Source organism: Mesoplodon mirus, assembly GCF_964341445.2.
Source record: "Mesoplodon mirus genome assembly, chromosome: 1".
In the NCBI taxonomy this organism is placed as follows: domain Eukaryota; kingdom Metazoa; phylum Chordata; class Mammalia; order Artiodactyla; family Ziphiidae; genus Mesoplodon; species Mesoplodon mirus.
In genome coordinates this window covers 60,724,646-60,747,970 of record NC_138976.1, presented here as the reverse complement: position 1 = coordinate 60,747,970, position 23,325 = coordinate 60,724,646, and the positions used below count along the sequence as shown (strand labels likewise).

General features: G+C 36.1%; 1 protein-coding gene across 6 annotated transcripts in view; it reads left to right on the top strand.

Moving 5' to 3' along the window:
• The window catches only part of CNTLN (centlein), a 357,687-nt gene that overhangs the window by 77,263 nt on the left and 257,099 nt on the right, over nt 1-23,325 (top strand). For all 6 annotated transcript variants that reach the window (XM_082619946.1, XM_082619947.1, XM_082619945.1 and 3 more), the window contains exon 3: nt 12,240-12,324. In XM_082619946.1, the coding sequence (XP_082476072.1) occupies nt 12,240-12,324 (85 nt within the window). The remainder of the gene's footprint in view (nt 1-12,239; nt 12,325-23,325) is intronic.

The following is a 23,325-nucleotide window of genomic DNA, read 5'->3' as shown; positions in this document are numbered from 1 at the left end:
CTTAATGATTTAGAATAATTTCTCAGATTTTTGAGTCTAGAAAAAAGGCAAGAAGTTAGCATGGTAATTCATGTGGCTAAGTACAGCAATGTTAAATGCTTAAATGGGTGGTACTCTTGGGAAAAGTGATTGGAGCTTTAAACTTGTACAAATTTGACAGCCTCTCTTCACTTCATTTTTCATCCTAAAGAAGTCTGCAGATATTCTTAGCTCACATCATTATTGCACATCAGTGGTTCTAATTAGCTAAACAGGAGTTTGTCTCAGTCATTGATCATCATCAACTTCTTGACAGTGTCTTTATTTTTAGGAACCTTTTTTTAATGTCTTTTAAATACATAGACTGTACATTAATTGAATTGGCCAGATAGGTTGGTGATTTTTAAACTCAAAGCAATTTTTTTCATTGTGTTATTCCAAGTAAAAAATAGTTTATTCATATTGTAGCATTGTTTTCTCTTGGGAGCATTTTCCTGTTAAGAAAATATTAGATATTCCACACCACCAGGAGGAGCTGCTGAACAAATCTCTATATAGATTTTGAATTGTGGTATTTTTTTCAACTTCAAAACTATAACATAGTAGTGAATTTTGGAATTTTTTGTTATAAAATATATCATTGAGGTGTATTTTTGAAGTTTATATTTTATATGAAGATTCATATTTCATATATGACCTATACTTTCAGTATTATATTATTCACCTTAATCTATTGAGAAATGTGTCAGTTATTGTTATTTCAGTGACTCTCAGACTTCAGTATGTATCAGAATTTTTTGAGGCTTTGTGTCTCAGTCAGTTCGGGCTGCTATAACAGAATACCATAGACTGGGTGGCTTAAACAACAAACACTTATTTCTCATAGTTCTGGAGGCTAGGAAGTCCTATATCCAGTTGCCTGCCAACTCCATTCCTTGTGAGAGCTCTCTTGTAGACAGCTGCCTTCTTGAAGTATCCTCACATGATGGAGAGAGAGATCATCTTTCTCTCTAATCTCTCTGTCACTAATCCTATTCATGAGGGCCTTACCCTCATGACCTTCCAAAGGCCCTACCTCCAAATACCCTCACATTGGGGATTAAGGCTTCAACATATGGGTATGAAACTTTCAGTCCATAGCACCTTATTGTTAAGCACAGATTGCTGGGCTGTACCCTCGGAGTTTCTTCCTTCAGGGTGGGAGGAAGATGGTGCATTTCTAACAAGTTCCTAGGTGATGCTAATGCTATTTCTTTCCTGACCCACACTGAGTAGCACTGGGTTAGAGTGTGAGTTGTGTACATACTTGCATCGTATGAGATAATTGCTCTGGTACCAAGCTAATTTGGAAGTTGTAATAATGCTTTTGTTTGGGGTTTGTGGCCTATAGTCTAATTTTATCCTTATCTCATTTAAAAGGACCACCAGAATTTATTTTGACAAGAGTTGGTATTTTTTAGGCTTGTTACAAAAGAGTGGATTAGAAAGACTTTATCCTTGTAAATTAAACTAATTCCTGGGAAGTTAAAAATAGATTCATGTATATTCAGGAAGGAATTTACAGAGGAAGTTTCTGACTGGAATTAATATCTTGGCTGTCTCAACCTGGGTCTTTGTCCTTGGCTAAATCCAATCATGCCCTGCCCTTTGGGATTTGAAGTTATTTTTCTCTGGATCCATATACAGTTGACCCTTGAGCAACCAGGGGTTAATCCCTGTATAATTTATAGTTGGCCTCCATATTCTTGGTATCTCTGCATCCACAGATTCAACCAACCATGGACCCTATAGTACTGTAGTGGTTACTGTTGACAAACATCTGCATATAAGTAGATATGCATTTCAAACTTGCCTTGTTCATGGGTCAACTTAAATGGATGTACCTTAAATGGATGTAGTATTCTTTTTCAATAGTTATGATTTTATAATGGTAAATTAAAACTTCAAGTGATATTTTGAAATTGTATGTTAGTGACAAATGAAAAAAATATGTATTTTTAATATATAAAATAGTTTTATAGATCAGTAAAAATAGTAAGATATAAAATAGATACATTGACAGGCAATGGCAAATTAGGGAGGAAAAGGCATTTTAATTTCTGAAAGTATGTTTAGTTTCACTGTTAATAAAAGAAACAAATAAAAAGAAAGCCTGGTTGAAGACAGTGGATTGTGATCATGCATTAAATGTGCTGATAATGCTTGGTAAAGAGGAAATAAAATAATAAAGCAGGATAAAGTGCAAACAGTAAAAATAGTAGTCATAACACGTTTGTGAAATTTCAAATGTTGTTTATTTCAACTCTCCATCTACTGTGTGCCTACATCCAGAGGGCTGACCATGGCTAGAGAAAAACATTGAACCATGATGACTGGTCTTATGTAAATTTACGACCATTAACCTCAGTGCTTAATACTGCCTGGTAGTCGTCCTGTTTTGTTTTGTTTTGTTTTGGTTTGGTTTTCTGGCTCATTTACTACCCCAGTATCCTAGAAGACTATTTTATGCTTACTCACTTGTCAACTTCTTTTTTAATCTTTAAAAAAAAATGTTTTTGGCCACGCCATATGGTTTATGGGATTTTAGTTCCCCAACTAGGGATTGAACTCATGGCCTCAGCAGTGAGCATGCCGAGTCCTAATCATCGGACCACCAGGGAATTCCCAACTTCTAACACTTTGTTTCTCATTCTCACTGTCAGCTGGTAGCTGTTATAAATTTGTTAAATTAATACTTGTTAAGTAGAGCACAGGGTCGTGGATGGTGAGCCATGGTTCAACAACAGACCAGAAGAGAAATTGAAATAGAAAAATTTATTACTCAAAAGTCCTGGAGGAAGTACTTGGCATGCTTCAAGGGACAACACGGGGAGATCAAGGCAGAGTGCAGACAGAGAAGGACAGACCTGGGGCACATGCCTTTATTAAAGTTTATGGGTGGAGTACTTTCAGGTAAGTCCCACAGGGTGTCTTACCTAAGGGGCACATAAGGGAAAGGCATTGGAAGGCAGCGGAGACTACTGAACAAGGGCTATTGGGAAAGTCATATCAGGGACTTAAATTTACTTGTGACTCTTAAAGCTGCTATCTCTAGGGCATGTGCTTGCATGAGGGACTAGAGTCAGTTTAAGTTTGCTGTTCTTTGAGTTATGCTCTTGCCTCAGTGCTTTGCACTTGTTACAGGTCCCATGGCTTGGAAAACTCTTCTGTGAGAGCTCCATGTCTCTCACTTCCTTTGTTTAAGTCTACCCAAATACAACCTTTAAGGACAGTTATTTGTTAATTATTCAGTAGCAACATGCAACCTTCCTTTTACTCCCCAGTTCTCTAAAGCTAGGCATCTCTTTCTCTGTTACCCTAGTTCACTGTTCTTATTATACTTATAGCCAATTAACATATTATGTATTCACTTATATATCATTTATTTTCAATATCCATAAACTAGAATGTTAATTCCATGAAGGCAACCACTTGTTTTATTTTGTTCACTGCAGTATCCCTGGTCCCTAAGAGAGTGCCTGTCATATAATGAGTGCTCAGCAAATTCTGATGGAATGTAGATATGGATTTGGGGGGTGGTATTTATTTTGTTACGTACTCTTTTAGTCTGAGAACTCTATTTCTGAAACATTCTCAGCAATTATCTCCTAAAAATATTGCTTTATCTTTCATCCCACTATTATCTACTTCTAAAACTCTTTAGGCATATGTTGGAGTATCCCAGTTAAAACCTACATGTCTTAACTGTGGTTTCATATTTTTCATCTCATTGTTTTTCTACGCAGTATTCTGGATAGATCCCTCATTACTATCCTCCTTTTCACTAATTCTATTTTTGCATCTATTTTGAACTTAGCCCATTTAATTGTTTTTTGATTCGTTGATCATAATTTTTATTTTCAAGGTTCTTTTTTTAATGAAGTTCTATTTTTAAAAAATTTATTTATTTTATTTTTGGCTGCATTGGGTCTTCGTTGTTGAGGGCTTTCTCTGGTTGTGGAGAGCTGGGGCTACTCATCATTGTGGTGCACTGGCTTCTCATTGCAGTGACTTCTCTTGTTGCAGAGTACGGGCTCTAGGCACTTGTGCTTCAGTAGTTGTGGCACGCAGGCTCAGTAGTTGTGGCTTGCAGGCTCTAGAGCACAGGCTCAGTAGTTGTGGTGCACGAGCTTAGTTGCTCTGCGGCATGTGGGATCTTCCCGGACCAGTACTTGAACCTGTGTCCCCTGCATTGGCAGGCGGATTCTTAACCACTGTGCCACCAGGGAAGTTCCATATTTTCAAGGTTTCTAACAGATTGTTTAGATCTACTTGTTTTTGTTTTATTTCTTGTTTTTGTTTATAATTTTTTTGTGTGTGTGTGGTACACGGGCCTCTCAGTGTTGTGGCCTCTCCCGTTTCAGAGCACAGGCTCCGGACGCGCAGGCTCAGCAGCCATGGCTCACGGCCCCAGCCGCTCCGCGGCATGTGGGATCCTCCCGTACCAGGGCACGAACCGGTGTCCCCTGCATCGGCAGGCAGACTCTCAACCACTGCGCCACCAGGGAAGCCCCCTGTTTTTGTTTATAATTTTAGTCATTATTTTATGTCTTTAAAGATACTTATTTTAAAATCTTTTTCAGAGTGTTCTAATGTTTTCATTTTGTCTAGAATGATTGCTTCACATTATTGCGTTAGTGTGTGCATGTGTTGTGTTTGTGTGTAGAGTGCGTTTTTTCTTAATGTGTTTTGGATTTTTTGTCTGTGGTCAGTCACATCTTGTGTGGGAGGGTCGCTGTTATGATTCTGATCTGCCTCTTTCCCCACTACTCCTCCTCTTCTAATGCTTTTTTCTCTAGAAATTTTGTTCTTGTCACTAAATTGTCACCCTCACCGCAACCCCCCATCCTGAAATCGGTTTTATATTGGTAGTTTGGGGCTCTTAGCCAACAATACAACAGAGGATTTGCTATACTTAGTACATGAGCTGTGGGGGTGCTTTGGCTCAGCCTGTGATTGAATGCTGTATATATAAACTTTTGCCTTTATAGACTTTCATGTAAGCCTTAATTCCAGGCAAGCAAGGATGGGCAGTTTTTTCAGCCTTCTTTCAGGTGATGGGAAATTCCACCCCAGTCTCTGATTTAAACAATGGGCCTGGCTATGCTTCTACTTATTGAGCAGGACATGTTTATTCCCTGTTGTCTCCAGGAGCCAGCCTCCTTTCCACCTTAGCCTGCATCGGGATCTGGACAGCAGACAGCAGCTTCATCCCCATTCATAGCATTGTACTTCTGTTTAGTTTGTGATCCTCAGATGTGACTGTGTCTCCTTAATTTTTTTGCTTTGTGTTTTTCTATTAATACTATAATTTAGAGAATATAGAGGAGGCTCAAAGTGTGAACTTACTATGCTAACTTATTGGAAGTCTAATTTAAAATTTTTTAATGTATTATTATGCCATCTGCATCTGTCTCCTTTAAGTAGTGGTGTGTTTTTGTTTTTTGTTTTTTTAATTGAAATATACTTGACAGATAATATTATATTAGTTTCAGGTGGACTACATAGTGATTTAACATTTGTATACATTATGGGATGATCATGATAAGTCTCATAATCAACTGTCCCCATGCAAAGTTATTACACTCTTATTTACCTTATTCCTTATCCTGTATGTTGCATCGGTGTGGTTTATTTATTTTATAACTGGAGGTTTGTACCTCTTAATCCAATTCACCTGTTTCCCTCCCCTCCTTCTCTGGCAACTAACCATTTGTTCTCTGTATCTATGAGTCTTCTTCTGTCTTGTTCTGTTTGTGTTTTTTTTTCTTCTTCTGTTTTTCAGATGTCCCATATAAGTGAGTTCATATGGTATTTGTCTTTCTCTGTCTGACTTATTTCATTTAGCATAATTCCTCCTAGATCCATTCAAGTTATTGTAAATGGCAAGGTTTCATTTTATTATACCTAAGAAATATGCCATTATGTATATATACCACATCTTTATCCATTCATCTACTGATGGGCACTTAGGTTGCTTCCATACCTTGGCTATTGTACATAATGCTACAATGATCATTAGTACCCTTATATCTTTTTGAACTAGTGTTTTTGTTTTCTTTGGGTAAATACCCAGAAGTGAAATTGCTGGATCATTATGGCAGTTCTATTTTAAACTTTTTAAATTTTTTGAGGAACCTCCATCCTGTTTTTCATAGTGGCTGCACCAGTTTACATCCCCACCACCAACAGTGCACATCCTCACCAATACTTGCTATTTGTTGTCTTTTTGATGATTGCCATTCTGACAGGTGTGAGGTGGTACGTCATTGTTTTAATTTGCATTTCCCTTATGATTAGCGATGTTGAGCATCTTTTCATGTGTCTGTTAGTCATCTATATGTCTTCTTAGAAAAATGTCTATTCAGGTCATCTGCCTATTTTTTATCATTTTTTTTTCTTTTTGGTGTTGAGTTATATGAATTCTTTGTATATTTTGGATATTAACCCCGTATCATCAGATATACTGTTTGTAAATATCTTCTTCTATTTAGTATGCTTCCTTTTTGTTTTGTTGATTGTTTCCTTCATTGTGCAAAAGTGTTTGATTTTGATGTAGTCCCATTTTTTAATTTTGCTTTTGTTTGCCTTGCCTGAGGAGGCAGATCCAAAAAAATATGCTGTAACTGATGTCAGAGAACATAGTGCCTAGGTTTTCTTCTAGCAGTTTTATGGTATCAGATCTTTTATTTAAGTCTTTAATCCATTTTGCGTTTTTTTTTATGGTGTGATAAAGTGGTCCAGTTAGATTTTTTTTTTTTTGCATGTAGCTGTCCAGTTTTTCCAATACCATTTATTGAAGAGGTTGACTTTTCCCCATTGCATATTCTTTCCTCCTTTGTTATAGATTAATTGACCATATAAGCGTGGGTTTATTTTTGGGCTCTATTCTGTTCCATTGGTCTCTGTGTCTGTTTTTGTGCCAGTACCATACTGTTTTGATTACTGTAGCTTTGTATTATGGTTTGAAATCAGAGAGTGTGATACCTTCAGCTTTGTTCTTCTTTCTCTAGATTGCTATGGCTATTCAGGGTTGTTTTGTGTTTCCATACAAAGTGTAGAATTATTTGTTCTAGTTTTGTGAAAAGTGCCATTGGTATTTTGATAGGTATTACATTGTAGATTGCCTTGGGTAGTATGGTCATTTTAACAACATTGATTCTTCCAATCCAAGAACATGGTATATCTTTTCATGTATTTGGGTCACCTTAAATTTCTTTCATCAGTGGCTTATAGCTTTCATAGTATGAGTCTTCTACCTCTTTGATTAGATTTATTCCTAGGTATTTTATTCTTTTTGATGCAATTATAAATGGGATTTTTTCTTAATTTCCCTTTCTGATAGTTACTTGTTAGTGTATAGAAATACAACTGATTTCTGTATGTTGATTTTGTATCCTGTAACTTTTTTGAATTCATTTATTAGTTCTAATAGTTTTTTTTGTAGCTTCTTTAGGATTTACTATAGTATCATGTCATCTGCAAACAGTGGCAGTTTTACTTTTTCCTTTCCAATTTGGATCTGTTTTATTTATTTATTTTTCTAGTCTGATTGCTGTGGCTAAGAGTTCTAATACTATTTTGAATAAAGTGCTGAGAGTAGGCATCCTTGTCTTGTTTCTGATCTTAGAGGAAATGCTTTCAACTCTTTACCTTTGAGTATTATGTTGGCTGTGGTTTTGTCATATATGGCCTTTACTATGTTGAGGTAAGTTCCCTTTATTTCCACATTCTGGAGAGTTTTTATTGTAAATAGGTGTTGAATTTTGTTAAAAGCTTTTTCTGCATGTACTGAGATGATCATATGATTTTTATTCTTCAGTTTGTTAAGGTGGTGTATCACATCGATTTGTGGGTATTGAATCAACCTTTCATCCCTGGGATAAATCCCACTTGATCATGGTGTATGATCCTTTTAATATATTGTTGAATTTGGTTTGCTAATATTTTGTTAAGGATTTTCAACAAAATATTAGCGAAAAATCCTCTAATTTTCTTTTTTTGTCTTTGTCTGGTTTTGGTATCAGGGTGATCCTGGCCTTGTGGAATGAGTTTGGAAGCATTCCTCCCTCTGCAGTTTTTTGGAATAGTTTGAGAAGCCTATGTGTTAACTCTGCTTTAAATATTTGGTAGAATCCACCTGTAAAGCTGCCTGGGCCTGGACTTTTGTTTGTGGGGAGTTTTTTGATTACTGATTGAATTCCATTACTGTTAATTGGTCTGTTTATGTTTTCTGTTTCTTCCTGATTCAGTCTTAGGAGTCTGTATATTTCTGGGAATTTGTCTACTTCTTTTAGGTTGTCCATTTTATTGGCATATAATTGTCCACAGTAACCTTTATGATCCTTTGTATTTTTATGGTGCTGGTCTTAACTTCTCCTTTCCCATTTCTGATTTTATTTATTTGGGCCATTTCTCTTTTTTTCTTAATGAGTCAGTTTTGGATGGAATGTTCTGTATATATTGATTAATTACATCTGGTCTAACGTGTCATTTAAGGCCAGTGTTTCTTTATTGATTTCTGTCTGTATGATCTGTCCATTGATATTAGTGCTGTGTTAAAATCCCCTACTGTTACTGTGTTACTGTCAGTTTCTCCCTTTATGTTTCTTAATACTATCTTTATGTATTTAGGTGCTGTTATGCTTAGTGCATGTATATTTACAATTATTATATCTTCTTGTTGGATTGATCCCTTGATCATTATGTAGTATCCTTCCTTGTCTCTTGTTACAGTCTTTAAAGTCTATTTTGTCTGATATAAGTATTGCTACCCCAGCTTTGTTTTTGTTTTCATTTGAATGGAATTCCTTTCTCCATCCCCTCAGTTTTAGTCTGTATCTACATCTGAAGTGAGTCTTGTAGGCAGCATAGATACAGAACTTATTTTGTGTCCATTCAGCCACTCTTTGTCTTTTGATTGGAGCATTTAGTTCATTTACATTTAAAGTAATTATTTAATAGCTATGTATTTATTGCCATCTTGTTAATTGTTTGGGGATTGTTTTTGTAGGTCTTTTTTGTTCATTCTCTTCTTGTTCTTTTGTTTGCTCTCTTCCCTTATGATTTGATGACTATCTTTATGTTATGTTTGGGTTCCTTTCTCTTTTTTGTTTGTGTGTTTGGTATATGTTTTTGATTTGTGTTTACCATGAGGTTCATATATAACAACCCATATATATGTGATTAATTTAAGTTGATGATCTCTTTAAATTCAATACAGTCTAACAACCCTACATTTTTACTCCACCCATCCCCACATTTAATGTTTTTGATGTCATGTTTTACTTCTTTTTGTATTTTGTATCCTTTACATATTATAATAATTACTTAGTATGGATATAGACGATTTTACTATTTGTCTTTTAACCTTCCTACTAGCTTTATCAGTGACTGATGTACTACCTTTACTCTATGTTTATCTTCACCAGTGAGATTTTTCTTTCATAATTTTCATATTTCTAGTTGTGGCCTTTTTTTCTGCTTATGGAAGTTCCTTTAACTTTTCTTGAAAAGCCATTTTAGTGGTGCTGAACTCTTTTAGCTTGTGCTTGTCTGTAAAACTCTATCTTTCCTTCAAATCTGAATGATAGCCTTGCCAGGTAGAGTATTCTTGGTTGTAGACTTTTTCCTTTCATCACTTTGAATATATCGTGTAACTCTCTTCTGGCCTGCAGAGTTTCTGCTGAAGAGTCAGCTGATAGCCTATGTTAGTTCCCGTGTACATAACAGGTTGCTTTTCTCTTGCTGCTTGTAAGAGTCTTTTATTTTAATTTCTGCCATTTTAATTATGATGTGTCTTGGTGTGGACCTCTTTGGATTCATCTTTTTGGGGAGTCTCTATGATTCCTGGCCTTGGATGTCTGTTTCATTCCCTAGGTTAAGGAATTTTTCTGGTATTATTTCTTCAAATAAGTTCCCTGCTACTTTATCTCTCTCTTCTCCTCTGCCACCCCTATACGCAAACGTCAGTATGCTTGATGTTGTTCTAAAGGTCTCTTAAACTATTTTCCTTTTTTAAAATTCTTTTTTTCTTTTCTGCTTGGGAGAGTTCTACTACTCTGTCTTCCAGGTGCTGATCCTTTACTCTGTATCATCTGATCTACTGTTGATTTCTTCTACTGTATCTTTTATTTCAGTTATTGTATTTTTCAGCTCTTGTTTGGTTTTCCTTTATATTTTTAAACTCCTGTTGGAATTTCCACTGTGTTCATCCAGTTTTCTCCCCATTGAACCTCTTTTTGATCATTACTGAACTCTTTTTCAGGTAGATTGTTTATCTCCACTTTGTTTAGTTCTTTTTTTTTTCTGAGGTTTTGTGTTATTTATTTGTTTGGAACATATTTCTCTGTTTCCTCATTTTGCCCTATTCTCTATGTTTATTTCTGTATGTTAGGTCAGTCAGTTACATTTCCCAATTTGGAGAAGTAGCCTTATGTAGGAGACACTCCATGGGGTCCAGTAGCACACTCCCCTCTCATCACCAGAGCTATGTGCTCTAGGGGTTCTCCTTATGTTGGCAGCATGTACCCTTCTGTTGTGGTGGGGCCAACTACTGTGGATATGTTGTTAGGCAGAGCTGGCCCCTGGCCCAACTGGCTGTGAGGCTGTGCCTCATGCAGTGGCCGTAGGCCTGCTGGAGAAAAAGGTAGGTTTTCTGTGTCATTGGCTGTATGCCCAGGGGAGCCTGGGGCTGGGTCCTTGCATAGCTGTCTGTGCAGCCTTGGGTGATTTACAGCTGGTGCTAGCCCACAGGTGGGTGCCAAGTCCCCCGGTGCTGGTAGGGTAGAGGGAGGATTCCAAAATGGTACTTGCCAGTGCTGGTGTTATTGCAGTAGAACAAATCCCCCAAAATGGCTGCCACCAGCATCTCTGTCCCCCAGGGGGTCCCAGTTGCCTCTTGCCTCTCCAGGAGGCTATCCAAGCCCAGCAAGTGGATCTGATCCAGACTCTTTTCATACTGCTGCCTCTGCACTGGAACTTGGACTATGTGAGATTTTGTGCATGCTTTTTAAAGGCGGAATCTCTGTTTCCTGTAGCTTCCAGCTCTCTTGAACATGAGCCCCACTGGTTTTCAAAGCCAGATGTTCTGTGGTGTCATCTTCTTGGTGTAGGATATCTGGGCTGGAGAGCTTGACATGGCACTCAGATCCCTTGCTCTTTGGAGAAGACCTCTAAAATTGTGATTATGCTCCCAGTTGGGGGCCACCAATCCTGGAGTGTGGATCCTGACTATATTGTGTCTCCACCCTTCCTAACCATCTTATTGTGGTTTCTTCATGTCTTTACTTGTGGAGTATCTTTTCTGCTAGTCTTCAGTTTACTCTCATAAATAGTTGCTTCATAAGTAGTTGTAATTTTCATGTTGTCCAGGAAGGGAGGTGAGTTCAGGGTCTTCCTACTCTGCCATCTTGGTCACCAGCAGTGGTATGCTTTTATGATTGGTGTCTCTTAATTCTAATATCCCCTGTGCTTTCTAAACTCCTTTGCTTCATCTCACTCTTTCTTAAGTAAGGGTTCTTTCTTTCTTCCTACCTGTATACTTTGTGATTCATGAGTGATTTAGGTACAGATTCCTATTTATTTTACCTATTTTTAAAGTTTAAAAAAATATATAACTGAGCACCCAATACAGTTCTCCCCCATTTATTTATTTATTGGCCACATCCCCACGGCATGTGGGATGTTAGTTACCTGTCCAGGGATTGAACCTGTGTGCACTGCATTGGAAGTGCAGAGTCTTAACCACTGGACCCCTAGGGAAGTCCCCCCCATTTATTTAATGTTGGTTATTAGTAAGTCTTTGGTTTTCTCTCTTTTGAGGCTTTTACTTAAAAAATGATAACTATTTCATTCTTAACATAATTGCATATATAAAGCATTTACATTAACAAGAGCATATTGACATATTCAGTAATTATTTTAAATTTATGATATAGTGGCTGTTGTAATCAAGATTAAATTGTTTTAATATGTTTTGTAATGTATCTAAATATATAAACTAAACTTTTTTTTAGTATGAAGTTGTCTTAGTTGTCAGCAGTTGTAAGTTGTTGTCACTTGCCATATGGCTTCTGATTAATTCTGAAAGAGCTGTCAACTTCCGATAATTCAATTTTCTATATTTTAATGTGAAACTCATTATCAGGATGTGAAAATTTAAAGAATTGGCTACCAATTATGACTAATAAAATTTTAATATATATATTTTTTGTTTCTAGAGAAAAACAGAAATCTGAAGCAAAAGACAGAAAAGTTTTAGAAATTCTGCAAGTCAAGGATGCTAAAATACAAGAATTGGAACAGGTTGGTGTTACAACAGAAAATACTAAATTTATAATATTTGTTCCAGGTAGTAGGTCTTTACAAATATTTAAAAATTTTTTTACAATAATGTTCATAAATAATATCAGGGTCATTATGTCAAGCTATTACTATAGTCAAGTTACTATAGTACTTTAGTCAGTTATTCTTTGTCTTCTGAATTAATAGACTATGTTATTTATACAATAAAACTCTTAAGATGATATTGTAATTTTATAGTAGTAACTATCAATCACTTTTTGTTGAAATCTGCTTTTTTTTAGCAATTATCATTCACTTTTGAAACTTAGAAATTTTAAAACGGTTTAATTTGTAGAAAAGATTTAACAACTGGGATGATTCTATTTGATCTTTTGAAAACTTGCATTTTCAAATTATGCAATTCTATAATTGTAATTATACAATTTCATATAACTATATATTTTAAATTATATGTAATTATATACTCAGTATATTATCGCTACAAAAATCCATGTGGTCATTGCTTCCAGGAATAATCTTCAAGGTATTAACATCTTAAAAATAAAGGTGAAAGAAATTTAGGAATGGCCTATATCATGATATAGTATTTAAATTCATTTTATACCCAGTAGCTCTTTATAGGCTAAATTATCTGTATTTTCTAGATTAAATGAAGGTTCTTTCTGGCACCTATGCTCTTCCGACTTCTTACTCTATTTTCCTTCCTAGCCAATTAAACAATCATGAGAACTTTCATCTAAGGTTGGTTATTGTTATTAAGTTGTTTTATTAAAGGACTAAAAATGGAAGTTAATGTAGATAAAAGATTAAACAATTTGTTCATTCTCTACATCCATATAAACTTGTTCTAAAATCAAATATAGATTCCTATATGACATATAAATTTGAAATTTATACCTTTTCCAGCATTGTATTTTCCTTATGAAAATGTCATAATTGGTGCTATAGTGATAAAATTTTTAAAATAACTTTTTAGTTTATTTTGGGAAAAAACAGTTGTATTTGCCACTCGAATATCAAACAATATCCAAATGAATTTTAAGATAGATAAATATTGCCATATGCCTTGTATATTAACTAGGCTAGTGTAAGCTGCGTAATAGATACAATGTTAAGACTTGGAAGTGGCAAACATGATTTGTACCAGCATTTCATTGAGAAAAACCAGTCATGGCCACCGCAAGATTCAGGGGATTTGGGAAAATGTAGATCCAGGATGAGCAATCTCTTCCTCAGTCACAAGTCTGTTCTGTGGGGGAGAATGGATTTTGGCGCTCTTTTTGATATCCTTTGGCATTAAGTTTGCAATGCTTTAGGGAATGCTCAGTTTACCAGGTCTAGATAGTAATAGCATAACATTTAAAAAAATGTTGACTTTCTTAAGTGACAATATATTTTTCCTTTGTCTTTGCTAAATTCTTTTTCTACTTCCTTTTCCTTGGGTAGATATTATTTCACTATTTACATTCTGAGTAGAATCGTTTAGCTCATAAAATATTAAATGCCCATGAGAGAAATTATTTGTTTTTTAGGCACCTAATTTGTTTTCTAGGGCCTTTAATTTCTTAGTCTAAACCATGTATATGTGATTGTCACTTTCTACAGGGTATATTTTCAGTTTAATTCAACAAATTGCTGTATTAAATGTAGACATTATCTTGTGATGGTACTGTGGAAAATTCAGAGTTAAATTTCTTGCCTTTAATGATTTCTAAGTCTCTATGAGCAGTAGGGTGGGGATAAAAGTGAGGTGCAAGTAACCATATTCTGCTACATTAGATTAAGGTTCTGTGAGGGTGGGGACCCTTGTATACCCAACATCTAATATTTACCATATTGCCTGATTTATAATAGATGCTCTTTGAATATTTTTAAATGTGTGACTTAAATTGAATAAAACCAATGTATTTTAAGTGCCATGAGAGAATCACAAGCAGAATGCTATAAAGATTCGAAGGAAGGAGAGATTAGGTACCTCTACTAATATTAAATTCTGTGGAGAGGTCTTAAGGTATTCAAATGTTTGGTTTTTTTTAAAATAAATTTATTTATTTATTTTTGGCTGTGTTGGGTCTTCATTTCTTTTTTTTTTTTTTTTTTTTGTGGTACGCGGGCCTCTCACTGCTGCGACCTCTCCCGCTGTGGAGCACAGGCTCCGGACACGCAGGCTCAGCGGCCATGGCTCACGGGCCCAGCCGCCCCGCGGCACGCGGGATCCCCCCGGACCGGGGCACGAACCCGCGTCCTCTGCATCGGCAGGCGGACTCTCAACCACTGCGCCACCAGGGAAGCCCGGGGTCTTCATTTCTGTGGGAGGGCTTTCTCTAGTTGCGGCGAGCGGGGGCCAGTCTTCATTGCGGTGTGCGGGCCTCTCACTATTGCAGTCTCTCTTGTTGCGGAGCACAGGCTCCAGACCCGCAGGCTCAGTAGTTGTGGCTCATGGGCCCAGTTGCTCTGCGGCATGTGGGATCTTCCCAGACCAGGGCTCGAACCTGTGTCCCCTGCATTAGCAGGTGGATTCTTAGCCACTGAGCCACCAGAGAAGCCCCAAATGGTTTTAATAGGTAGAGATTATAGGAGGATTTGCCCATGGTGAACATCAGGCAAAATTCTTGAAGCTGGGAGTGTAGAGTATGTTTGGGTGATACTGAAATTTATAGTTTGTTTCATAGATAATATGTAGCAGTGTAGGCTGAGATAAGACAAATGTTGTATTGGACCTGTATTAAGGAAAGGCCTTGATTGTTTGAATGAAGTAGTTGGACCTACAGGCCAAAGGAATCTATCTAAGCTTTTCATTCACTTAAGTTAATTAATCTGTAATCTCTGAAAATAAAACTGATAGTCCAGTATACAATTAGAAAAAGAAAAGCAGAAAGTAGAATGATCTGTAAGAAGATTATTTCATAGTATAAGAGTAATAACATGAACCTGAACTATTAGTTTTGCAAGAATTAAAGATATATAAATTAGAACTATAAGGAACTGACAGTAATTTGAAAGTGACTCCTGGTTTTCAGCCTGGAGAATCCAGGAGAGTAGTGGCGTTGTCAGAAAGAGAGTTATTATAAAGAGGTACAACTTACTGTGAGGATGACTTCTGAGCTTCTTTTAGACAATTTGTGTTTTAGTTATTGGTGGGAATTCCATTTAGAGATTTTAAAGCAAACCATTGAAAGCATGGATCCAATCCTCGGGAAGGAGTTTTCTCCTTGATATATAGATATCTAATGTTATAGTTAGAGGGAAGACTTTAAACAGAATTCTAAGAACTAGATATTTGCTGATATTATTAATGGGTGAGAGGAAGAACAAGTTTCAGTTAAAGAGATGAAAAGACTGTTCAGAGAAGTAGAAAGAGAGAAGTATAATATCCTATGTCATGAATTGAGAGAGGAGAGTTTCAAGAAACAAAAGGTGGTTAATGTAAAATGTTACAAAGTTCATGGGGTTTGTGAAAAAATATTAAATTCAACAATCACGAAGTTTTTAGTGATTTTTAGAAAGCAACACAAGTGGAATGGTATATGACATTTTAAGAGATCACTGAATTCTTAGAAAGTAGTGGAAACAAATGAGGAAATTTAACAGTGCAGAGAAAGAAATTTTTACATTCAAAAAATGTTAGGCAAAATATTTGAAAGTAGTGGAGAAGGAAATTAAAATACACAATACAAGAAGACTTAATTGAGTTAACAGAATTCTAGTTGAAGGTGGAGACCATGAGATCAAGAAGATAACAAGATTTAATATATTCTAATTTTTTCATCTTTAGTCATTCAGATTATATCTTAATTTTCTTCTTAAACTATTATCTTTCCTCCAGCATTCTTTCAGTTAAATTTGTTATATATTTGTTCATCCTTTAACATTGCATATTTAGATGAATCTCTTGTATATACTCTTTGGTTGAACTTTGTGTCTTGACTCAATATTTACGTCTTTACCTTTTTAAAGATAAGTTTATTCCATCTGCGTAAGATGTGATATACTTATTTGATCTTTGTTCTCTGATTGACCTTATGCTTTCTGCTTTAGTATTTTCTTTGTCTTTTAAGAATTTGCCACATATCTGTCTTCTCTTCATTTGTGTGTGTGTGTATATGTGCATGCACTCTTACGTTGATTATTTGGAAGGTTTAGGGTCTGTATCAGTTCTTCTAGTGATTAAGTTTATTATTTTATATATAATATTTAACACTACACTTTTTAAAATTGAAGTATAGTTGATTTACAATCTTATGTTAGCTTCAGGTATATAGCAAAGTGATTCAGTTATATTTATGTGTGTATACATACATGTATATATATTCTTTTTCAGATTATTTTCCACTATAGGTTATTATAAGATATTGAATATAGTTCCCTGTGCTATACAGCAGGTCTTTGTTGTTTATCTTCTTTATATATAGTGGTGTGTAGCTGTTAATCCCAAACTCCTAATTTATCCAGCCCTCCCTTTTCCCTTTGGTAACAATGTTTGCTTTCTATGTCTGTGAGTCTGTTTCTGTGTTGTAAATAAGTTCATTTGTGTCATTCTTTTGGATTCCACATATAAGTGATATCATGTGATATTTGTCTTTGAACAGTATACATCTTGATGCTAACATATTCTAAAAAATATAGACAGTATCTCTCAACTGCATACTGTAAAAAAAAAAAAAAAAGAGAAAATTAGCAAATTTTTACTTATTCATCCTTTCTCCTGCATTTTAAAGTGAACTTAAAGAGAGTAATTGGAGGACTTAATTTCCTGTTCTTAGCATTGTTGGTTGTATTTTTTTATACTGTCAAGATTTCCAGTGTTTATGTTTCATAACCATTTTCTCTATTATTTTCTATTATAAATTCTATAGGAAAATATCTTGTGGTACATTAGTTTTTCTCCTGCTGTATAACAAATTAAAGCCTTAAAGGAATGTACACATTTATTAAATTGCTGTGGGTCAGGAGTCTGGGCAAGTTTAGGTGGGTCCTCTGCTAATTATCTCAATTGTAATTGAGGCTTCAATTGGGTTATGTTTTCATCTGGAGGCTTAATTTGGGAAGAATTTCCTTCTAAGCTTATTCAGGTCGTTGGCAGAATCCAAGTCCTTGCAATTTTAAGACTGAAGTCCTAAGCAGGAACAAAGTCTGTAATAGGATTCTCCAGAGAAACAGAACTAATTGTGTGTGTGTGTGTGTGTGTGTGTGTGTGTGTGTGTGTGTGTAGAGATAGATAGATAAAGATATGATAGAGAGACAGAGACAGAGAGAGATTGAGAAGTTGATTTTAAGGCATTGTTTCATGTATTGATAGTTGTGAGCTGGCAAATCTAAATTCTTCATAACAAACTGGAGAGCCAGGGAAGAGTTGATATTGCAGCTGAATCCAAAAGCATTCTGGAGGCAGAATTCCTTCCCCCTCAGAGGATTAGTTCTTTTTTTTAAGGTCTTAAATTTGTTGCATGAGACCCATTCACATTATGGAGGCGTTATCTGCTTTCCTCAAAGTCTACTGATTTAAATGTTAATCACATCTACAAAACACTTTCACAGCAACATCTAGACTGGTGTTTGATTAAAAACTGGTTATTGGGGCTTCCCTGGTGGCGCAGTGGTTGAGAGTCCACCTGCCGATGCAGGGGACATGAGTTCGTGCCCCGGTCCAGGAAGAGCCCACATGCCGTGGAGGAGCTAGGCCCGTGAGCCATGGCCGCTGAGCCTGCGCGTCCGGAGCCTGTGCTCCGCAACAGGAGAAGCCACAACAGTGAGAGGCCTGCGTACCGCAAAAAACAAACAAACAAACAACAAAAAAAACTGGTTATCATGGGTAGAGTAGTTTAACCAAGTTGACACATAAAATTAACCAAATGGGTAAAATGTACTGAGAGAAATAGGCCTTTAGTGTGAGGTTTTATGTTTATCTGCTAGGGGTTAGGCTGTGTTTACTGTTTGTTTAGCAAAGGCTAACGTTTGCTTTGGTGTCCTTTTTATTTGGGTTTCTTGAGAGACTTCTTAAATATCATCCGAAACACAAAGTTCTTTCAGTTGTATTACCTTTTTATTATACAGAAGCCCTATTGATGAAACCTATTGTGAGGTGTCTGGGGAGGGGAAGTATTCCATAGTCTTATGTTTAGGTCTCAGTCTTGTAGTGAGCTTGTGCCCCTAGGCTCTGGCCTTCACAAGTGCTTCTCAGTTTTTTCTCCCTTAGGAAAGATTGGAAGGCTAGAGGGTTTTGGAGTTGGGTTTTTACATCCTGGGGGTTGGTTAGTCTCTGGTAAAATCCCAGCAGGCTCGGGTAAAATAATTTCTCTTGAGGAAGGGCCTTGTTAAGAAATATATACTTAGGGGAAATTTTATTTTATTTTATTTTTAAATTAGTTTTTATTGGAGTATAGTTGCTTTACAATGTTGTGTTAGTTTCTACTGTACAGCAAAATAAATCAGCTGTACTTATACATATATCCCCTCTTTTTTGGATTTCCTTCCCATTTAGGTTACCACAGTGTATAAAGTAGAGTTCCCTGTACGATACAGTATGTTCTCATTAGTTATCTATTCTACACATAGTATCAATTGTGTATATATGTCAATCCAAATCTCCCAATTGCTCCCACCCCCACCCTTTCCCCCTTGGTATCCATACATTTGTTCTCTATGTCTCTGTCTCTCTTTCTACTTTGCAGATAAGATAATCTGTGACATTTTTCTAGATTCCACATGTATGTCTTACTGTACGATATTTGTTTTTCTCTTAATGACTTACTTCACTCTATATGACACTCTCTAGGTCCAACCATGTCTCTGTAAATGACCCAGTTTTGTTCCTTTTTATGGCTGAGTAATATTCCATTGTATATATATGTACCACATCTTCTTTATCCACTCCTCTGTTGATAGACATTTAGGTTGCTTCCATGTCCTGGCTTTTGTAAATAGTGCTGTAATGAACATTGGGGTGCATGTGTCTTTTTGAATTATGGTTTTCTCAGGGTATATGCCCAGTAGCGGGATTTCTGGGTCATATGGTAGATCTAGTTTTACTTTTTTAAGGAACCTCCATACTGTTCTCCATAGTGGCTGTATCAGTTTACATTCCTACTAAGAGTGCATGAAGGTTCCCTTTTCTCCACACCCTCTCCAGCATTTACTGTTTGTAGATATTTTGATGATGGCCATTCTGACTGGTATGAGGTGATACCTCATTGTAGTTTTGATATGCACTTCTCTAATAATTAGTGATGTTGAGCATCTTTTCATGTGTCTGTTGGCCATCTGTCTGTCTTCTTTGGAGAAATGTCTATTTAGGTCTTCCACCCATTTTTTTGATTGTGTTTTTTCTTTTTTGATATTGAGCTCCATGAACTGCATATATAGTTTGGAGATTAATCCTTTGTCAGTTGCTTCCTTTGCAAATATTTTCTCCCATTCTGAGGGTTGTCTTTTCATCTTGTTTATGCTTTCCTTTGCTGTGCAAAAGCTTTTAAGTTTTATTAAGTCCCATTTGTTTATTTTTGTTTTTATTTCCATTACTCTAGGAGGTGGGTCAAAAAAGATCTTGCTATGATTTATGTCACAGAGTGTTCTGCCTTTGTTTTCCTCTGAGAGTTTTATAGTGGCCAGTCTTATATTTAGGTCTTTAATCCATTTTGAGTTTTTTTTTTTTTTTTGTAGGGTGTTAGGAAGTGTTCTAATTTCATTCTTTTACATGTAGCTGTCCAGTTTTCTCAGCACCACTTATTGAAGAGACTGTCTTTTCTCCATTGTATATCCTTGCCTCCTTTGTCATAGATTAGTTGACTATAGGTGCGTGGGTTTATCTCTGGGCTTTCTATCCTGTTCCATTGATCTATATTTCTGTTTTTGTGCCAGTACCATGCTGTCTTGATTACTGTAGCTTTGTAGTATAGTCTGAAGTCAGGGAACCTGATTCCTCTAGCTCCGTTTTTCTTTCTCAAGATTGATTTGGCTCTTCGGGGTCTTTGTGTTTCCATAAAAATTGTAAAATTTTTTGTTCTTTTTCTGTGAAAAAAGCCATTGGTAGTTTGATAGGGATTGCATTGAATATGTAGATTGCTTTGGGTAGTATAGTCATTTTCACAATATTGATTCTTCCAATCCAAGAATATGATATATTTCTCCATCTATTTGTGTCATCTTTGATTTCTTTCATCAGTATCTTATAGTTTTCTGAATACAGTTCTTTTGCCTCCTTAGGTAAGTTTATTCCTAGGTATTTTATTCTTTTTATTGCAATGGTATACGGTATTGTTTCCTTAATTTCTCTTTCTGATCTTTTGTTGTTAGTGTATAGGAATGCAAAAGATTTCTGTGTATTTTGTATCCTGTGACTTTACTAAATTCACTTATTAGCTCTAGTAGTTTACTTGTGGCATCTTTAGGATTTTCTATATATAGTATCATATCATCTGTAAATGGTGACAGTTTTACTTCTTCTTTTCCAATTTGAATTTCTTTTATTTCTTTTTCTTCTCTGATTGCCATGGCTGAGACTTCCAAAACTATGTTGAATAAATAATGGTGAGAGTGGACACCCTTGTCTTGTTCCTGATCTTAGAGGAAATGTTTTCAGTTTTTCACCATTGAGAATAATGTTAGGTGTGGGTTTGTCATATATGACCTTTATTATGCTGAGGTAGGTTCCCTCTATGCCCACTTTCTGGAGAGTTTTTTTTTTTTTATCATAAATGGGTGTTGAATTTTGTCAGAGGCCTTTTCTGCATCTATTGAGATGGTCATATAGTTTTTGTTCTTCAGTTTGTTAATATGGCGTATCACATTGATTTGCGTATATTGAAGAATCCTTGTATCCCTGGGATAAACCCCACTTGATTATGGTGTATGATCCTTTTTATGTGTTGTTGGATTCATTTTGCTAGTATTTTGTTGAGGATTTTTGTGTCTATGTTCATCAGCAATATTGGCCTATAGTTATCTTTTTTGTGATATCTCTGTCTGGTTTTGCTATCAGGGTGATGATGGCCTTGTAGAATGAGTCTGGGAGTGTTCTACCCTCTGCAATTTTCAGAAGGGTTTGGGAAGAATAGGTGTTAGCTCTTCCCTAAATGTTTGATAGAATTTGCCTGTGAAGGCTTCTGGTTCTGGAGTTCTGTTGGTTGGAAGATTTTAAATCACAGTTTCAATTTCATTACTTTTGATTTGTCTGTTTATGTTTTCTATTTCTTCCTGGCTCAGTCTTGGGAGGTTGTACTTTTCTAAGAATTTGTCCATTTTTTCCATGTTGTCCATTCTATTGGCATATAGTTGCTTGTAGTAGTCTCTTATGATCCTTTGTATTTCTGTGGTGTCAGCTGTCACTTCTCCTTTTTCATTTCTAATTTTATTGATTTGAGTCCTCTCCCTTTTTTTCTTGTTGAATCTAGCTAAAGGTTTATCAACTTTGTTTACTTTCTCAGAGAACCAACTTTTAGTTTTATTGATCTTTGCTATTGTTTTCTTCCTTTCTATTTCATTTATTTCTGCTATGGTCTTTATGATTTCTTTCCTTCTACTAACTTTGTGTTTTGTTTGTTCTTTTTTCTCTAGTTGCTCTAGATGAAGGTTAGGTTGTTTATTTGAGATTTTTCTTGTTTCTTGAGGTAAGATTGTATTGCTATAAACTTCCATCCTAGAACTGCTTTTGCTCCATCCCATAAGTGTTGGGTTGTCATGTTTTTGTTGTCATTTGTTTCTTGTTATTTTATGATTTCCTCTTTGATTTATTCAGTGATCTCTTGGTTATTTAGTTGCATATTGTTTAGCCTCCATGTGTTTACGGTTTTTACATTTTTTCCCCTGTAATTGATTTCTGATCTCATAGCGTTGTGGTTGGAAAAGATGCTTGATACGATTTCAATTTTCTTAAATTTACTGAGACTTGATTTATGACCCAGGATGTGATCTCTCCTGGAGAATGTTTTGTGTGCACTTGAGAAGAAAGTGTATTCTGCTGCTTTCAGATGGGATGTACTGTGAATGTCAGTTAAGTCTATCTGGTCTAATGTGTCATTTAAGGCTTGTGTTTCCTTATTAATTTTCTGTCTCTCTGATCTATCCATTGGTGTAAGTGGAGTGTTAACGTCCCCCACTATTATTATGTTACTGTCAAATTCCCCTTTTATGGCTGTAAGCATTTGCCTTATGTATCGAGGTACTCCTAAGTTGGGTGCATAAATATTTACAATTCTTATATCTTATTGTTGGATTGATCCCTTGATCACTGTGTAGTGTCCTTCCTTTTCTCTTGTAATAGTCTTTATTTTAAAGTCTATTTTCGGGCTTCCTTGGTGGTCCAGTGGTAAAGAATCCACCTTCCAATGCAGGGGATGCCGGTTTAATCCCTGGTTGGGGAACTAAGATCCCACATGCCGTGGGGCAACTAAGCCCACGTGCTTTAACTATTGAGCTTGGACGCCTCAACTGGAGAGCGTGCGTGGCACAAACTACAGAGCCCATGCGCTCTGGAGCCCTCATGCCACAACTACAGAACCCACGTGCCCTGGAGCCCATGTACCACAGCTAGAGAGAAGTCTGCGTGCCACAACTAGAGAGAAGCCTGCATGCTGCAATGAAGAGTGCGTGTGCTGTAACTAAATATACTGTATGCTGCAACGAAGACCTTGCCTGCTGCAAGTAACACCCGGCGCAGCCAAAAAAATAAATAAATAAAATAAAGTCTATCTTGTCTGATATGAGTATTGCTACTCCAGCTTTCTTTTGATTCCCATTTACATGGAATATCTTTTTCCATCTCCTTACTTTCAGTCTGTATGTGTCCCTAGGTCTGAAGTGGGTCCCTCGTAGACAGCATATACACGGGTCTTGTTATTGTATCCATTCAACCAGTCTGTGTCTTTTGGTTGGAGCATTTAGTCCATTTACATTCAAGGTAATTATCAATATGTATGTACATTTGAGGTAATTATTGATATGTATGTTCCTATTACCATTTTCTTAATTGTTTTGTGTTTGTTTTTGTAGGTCTTTTTCTTCTCT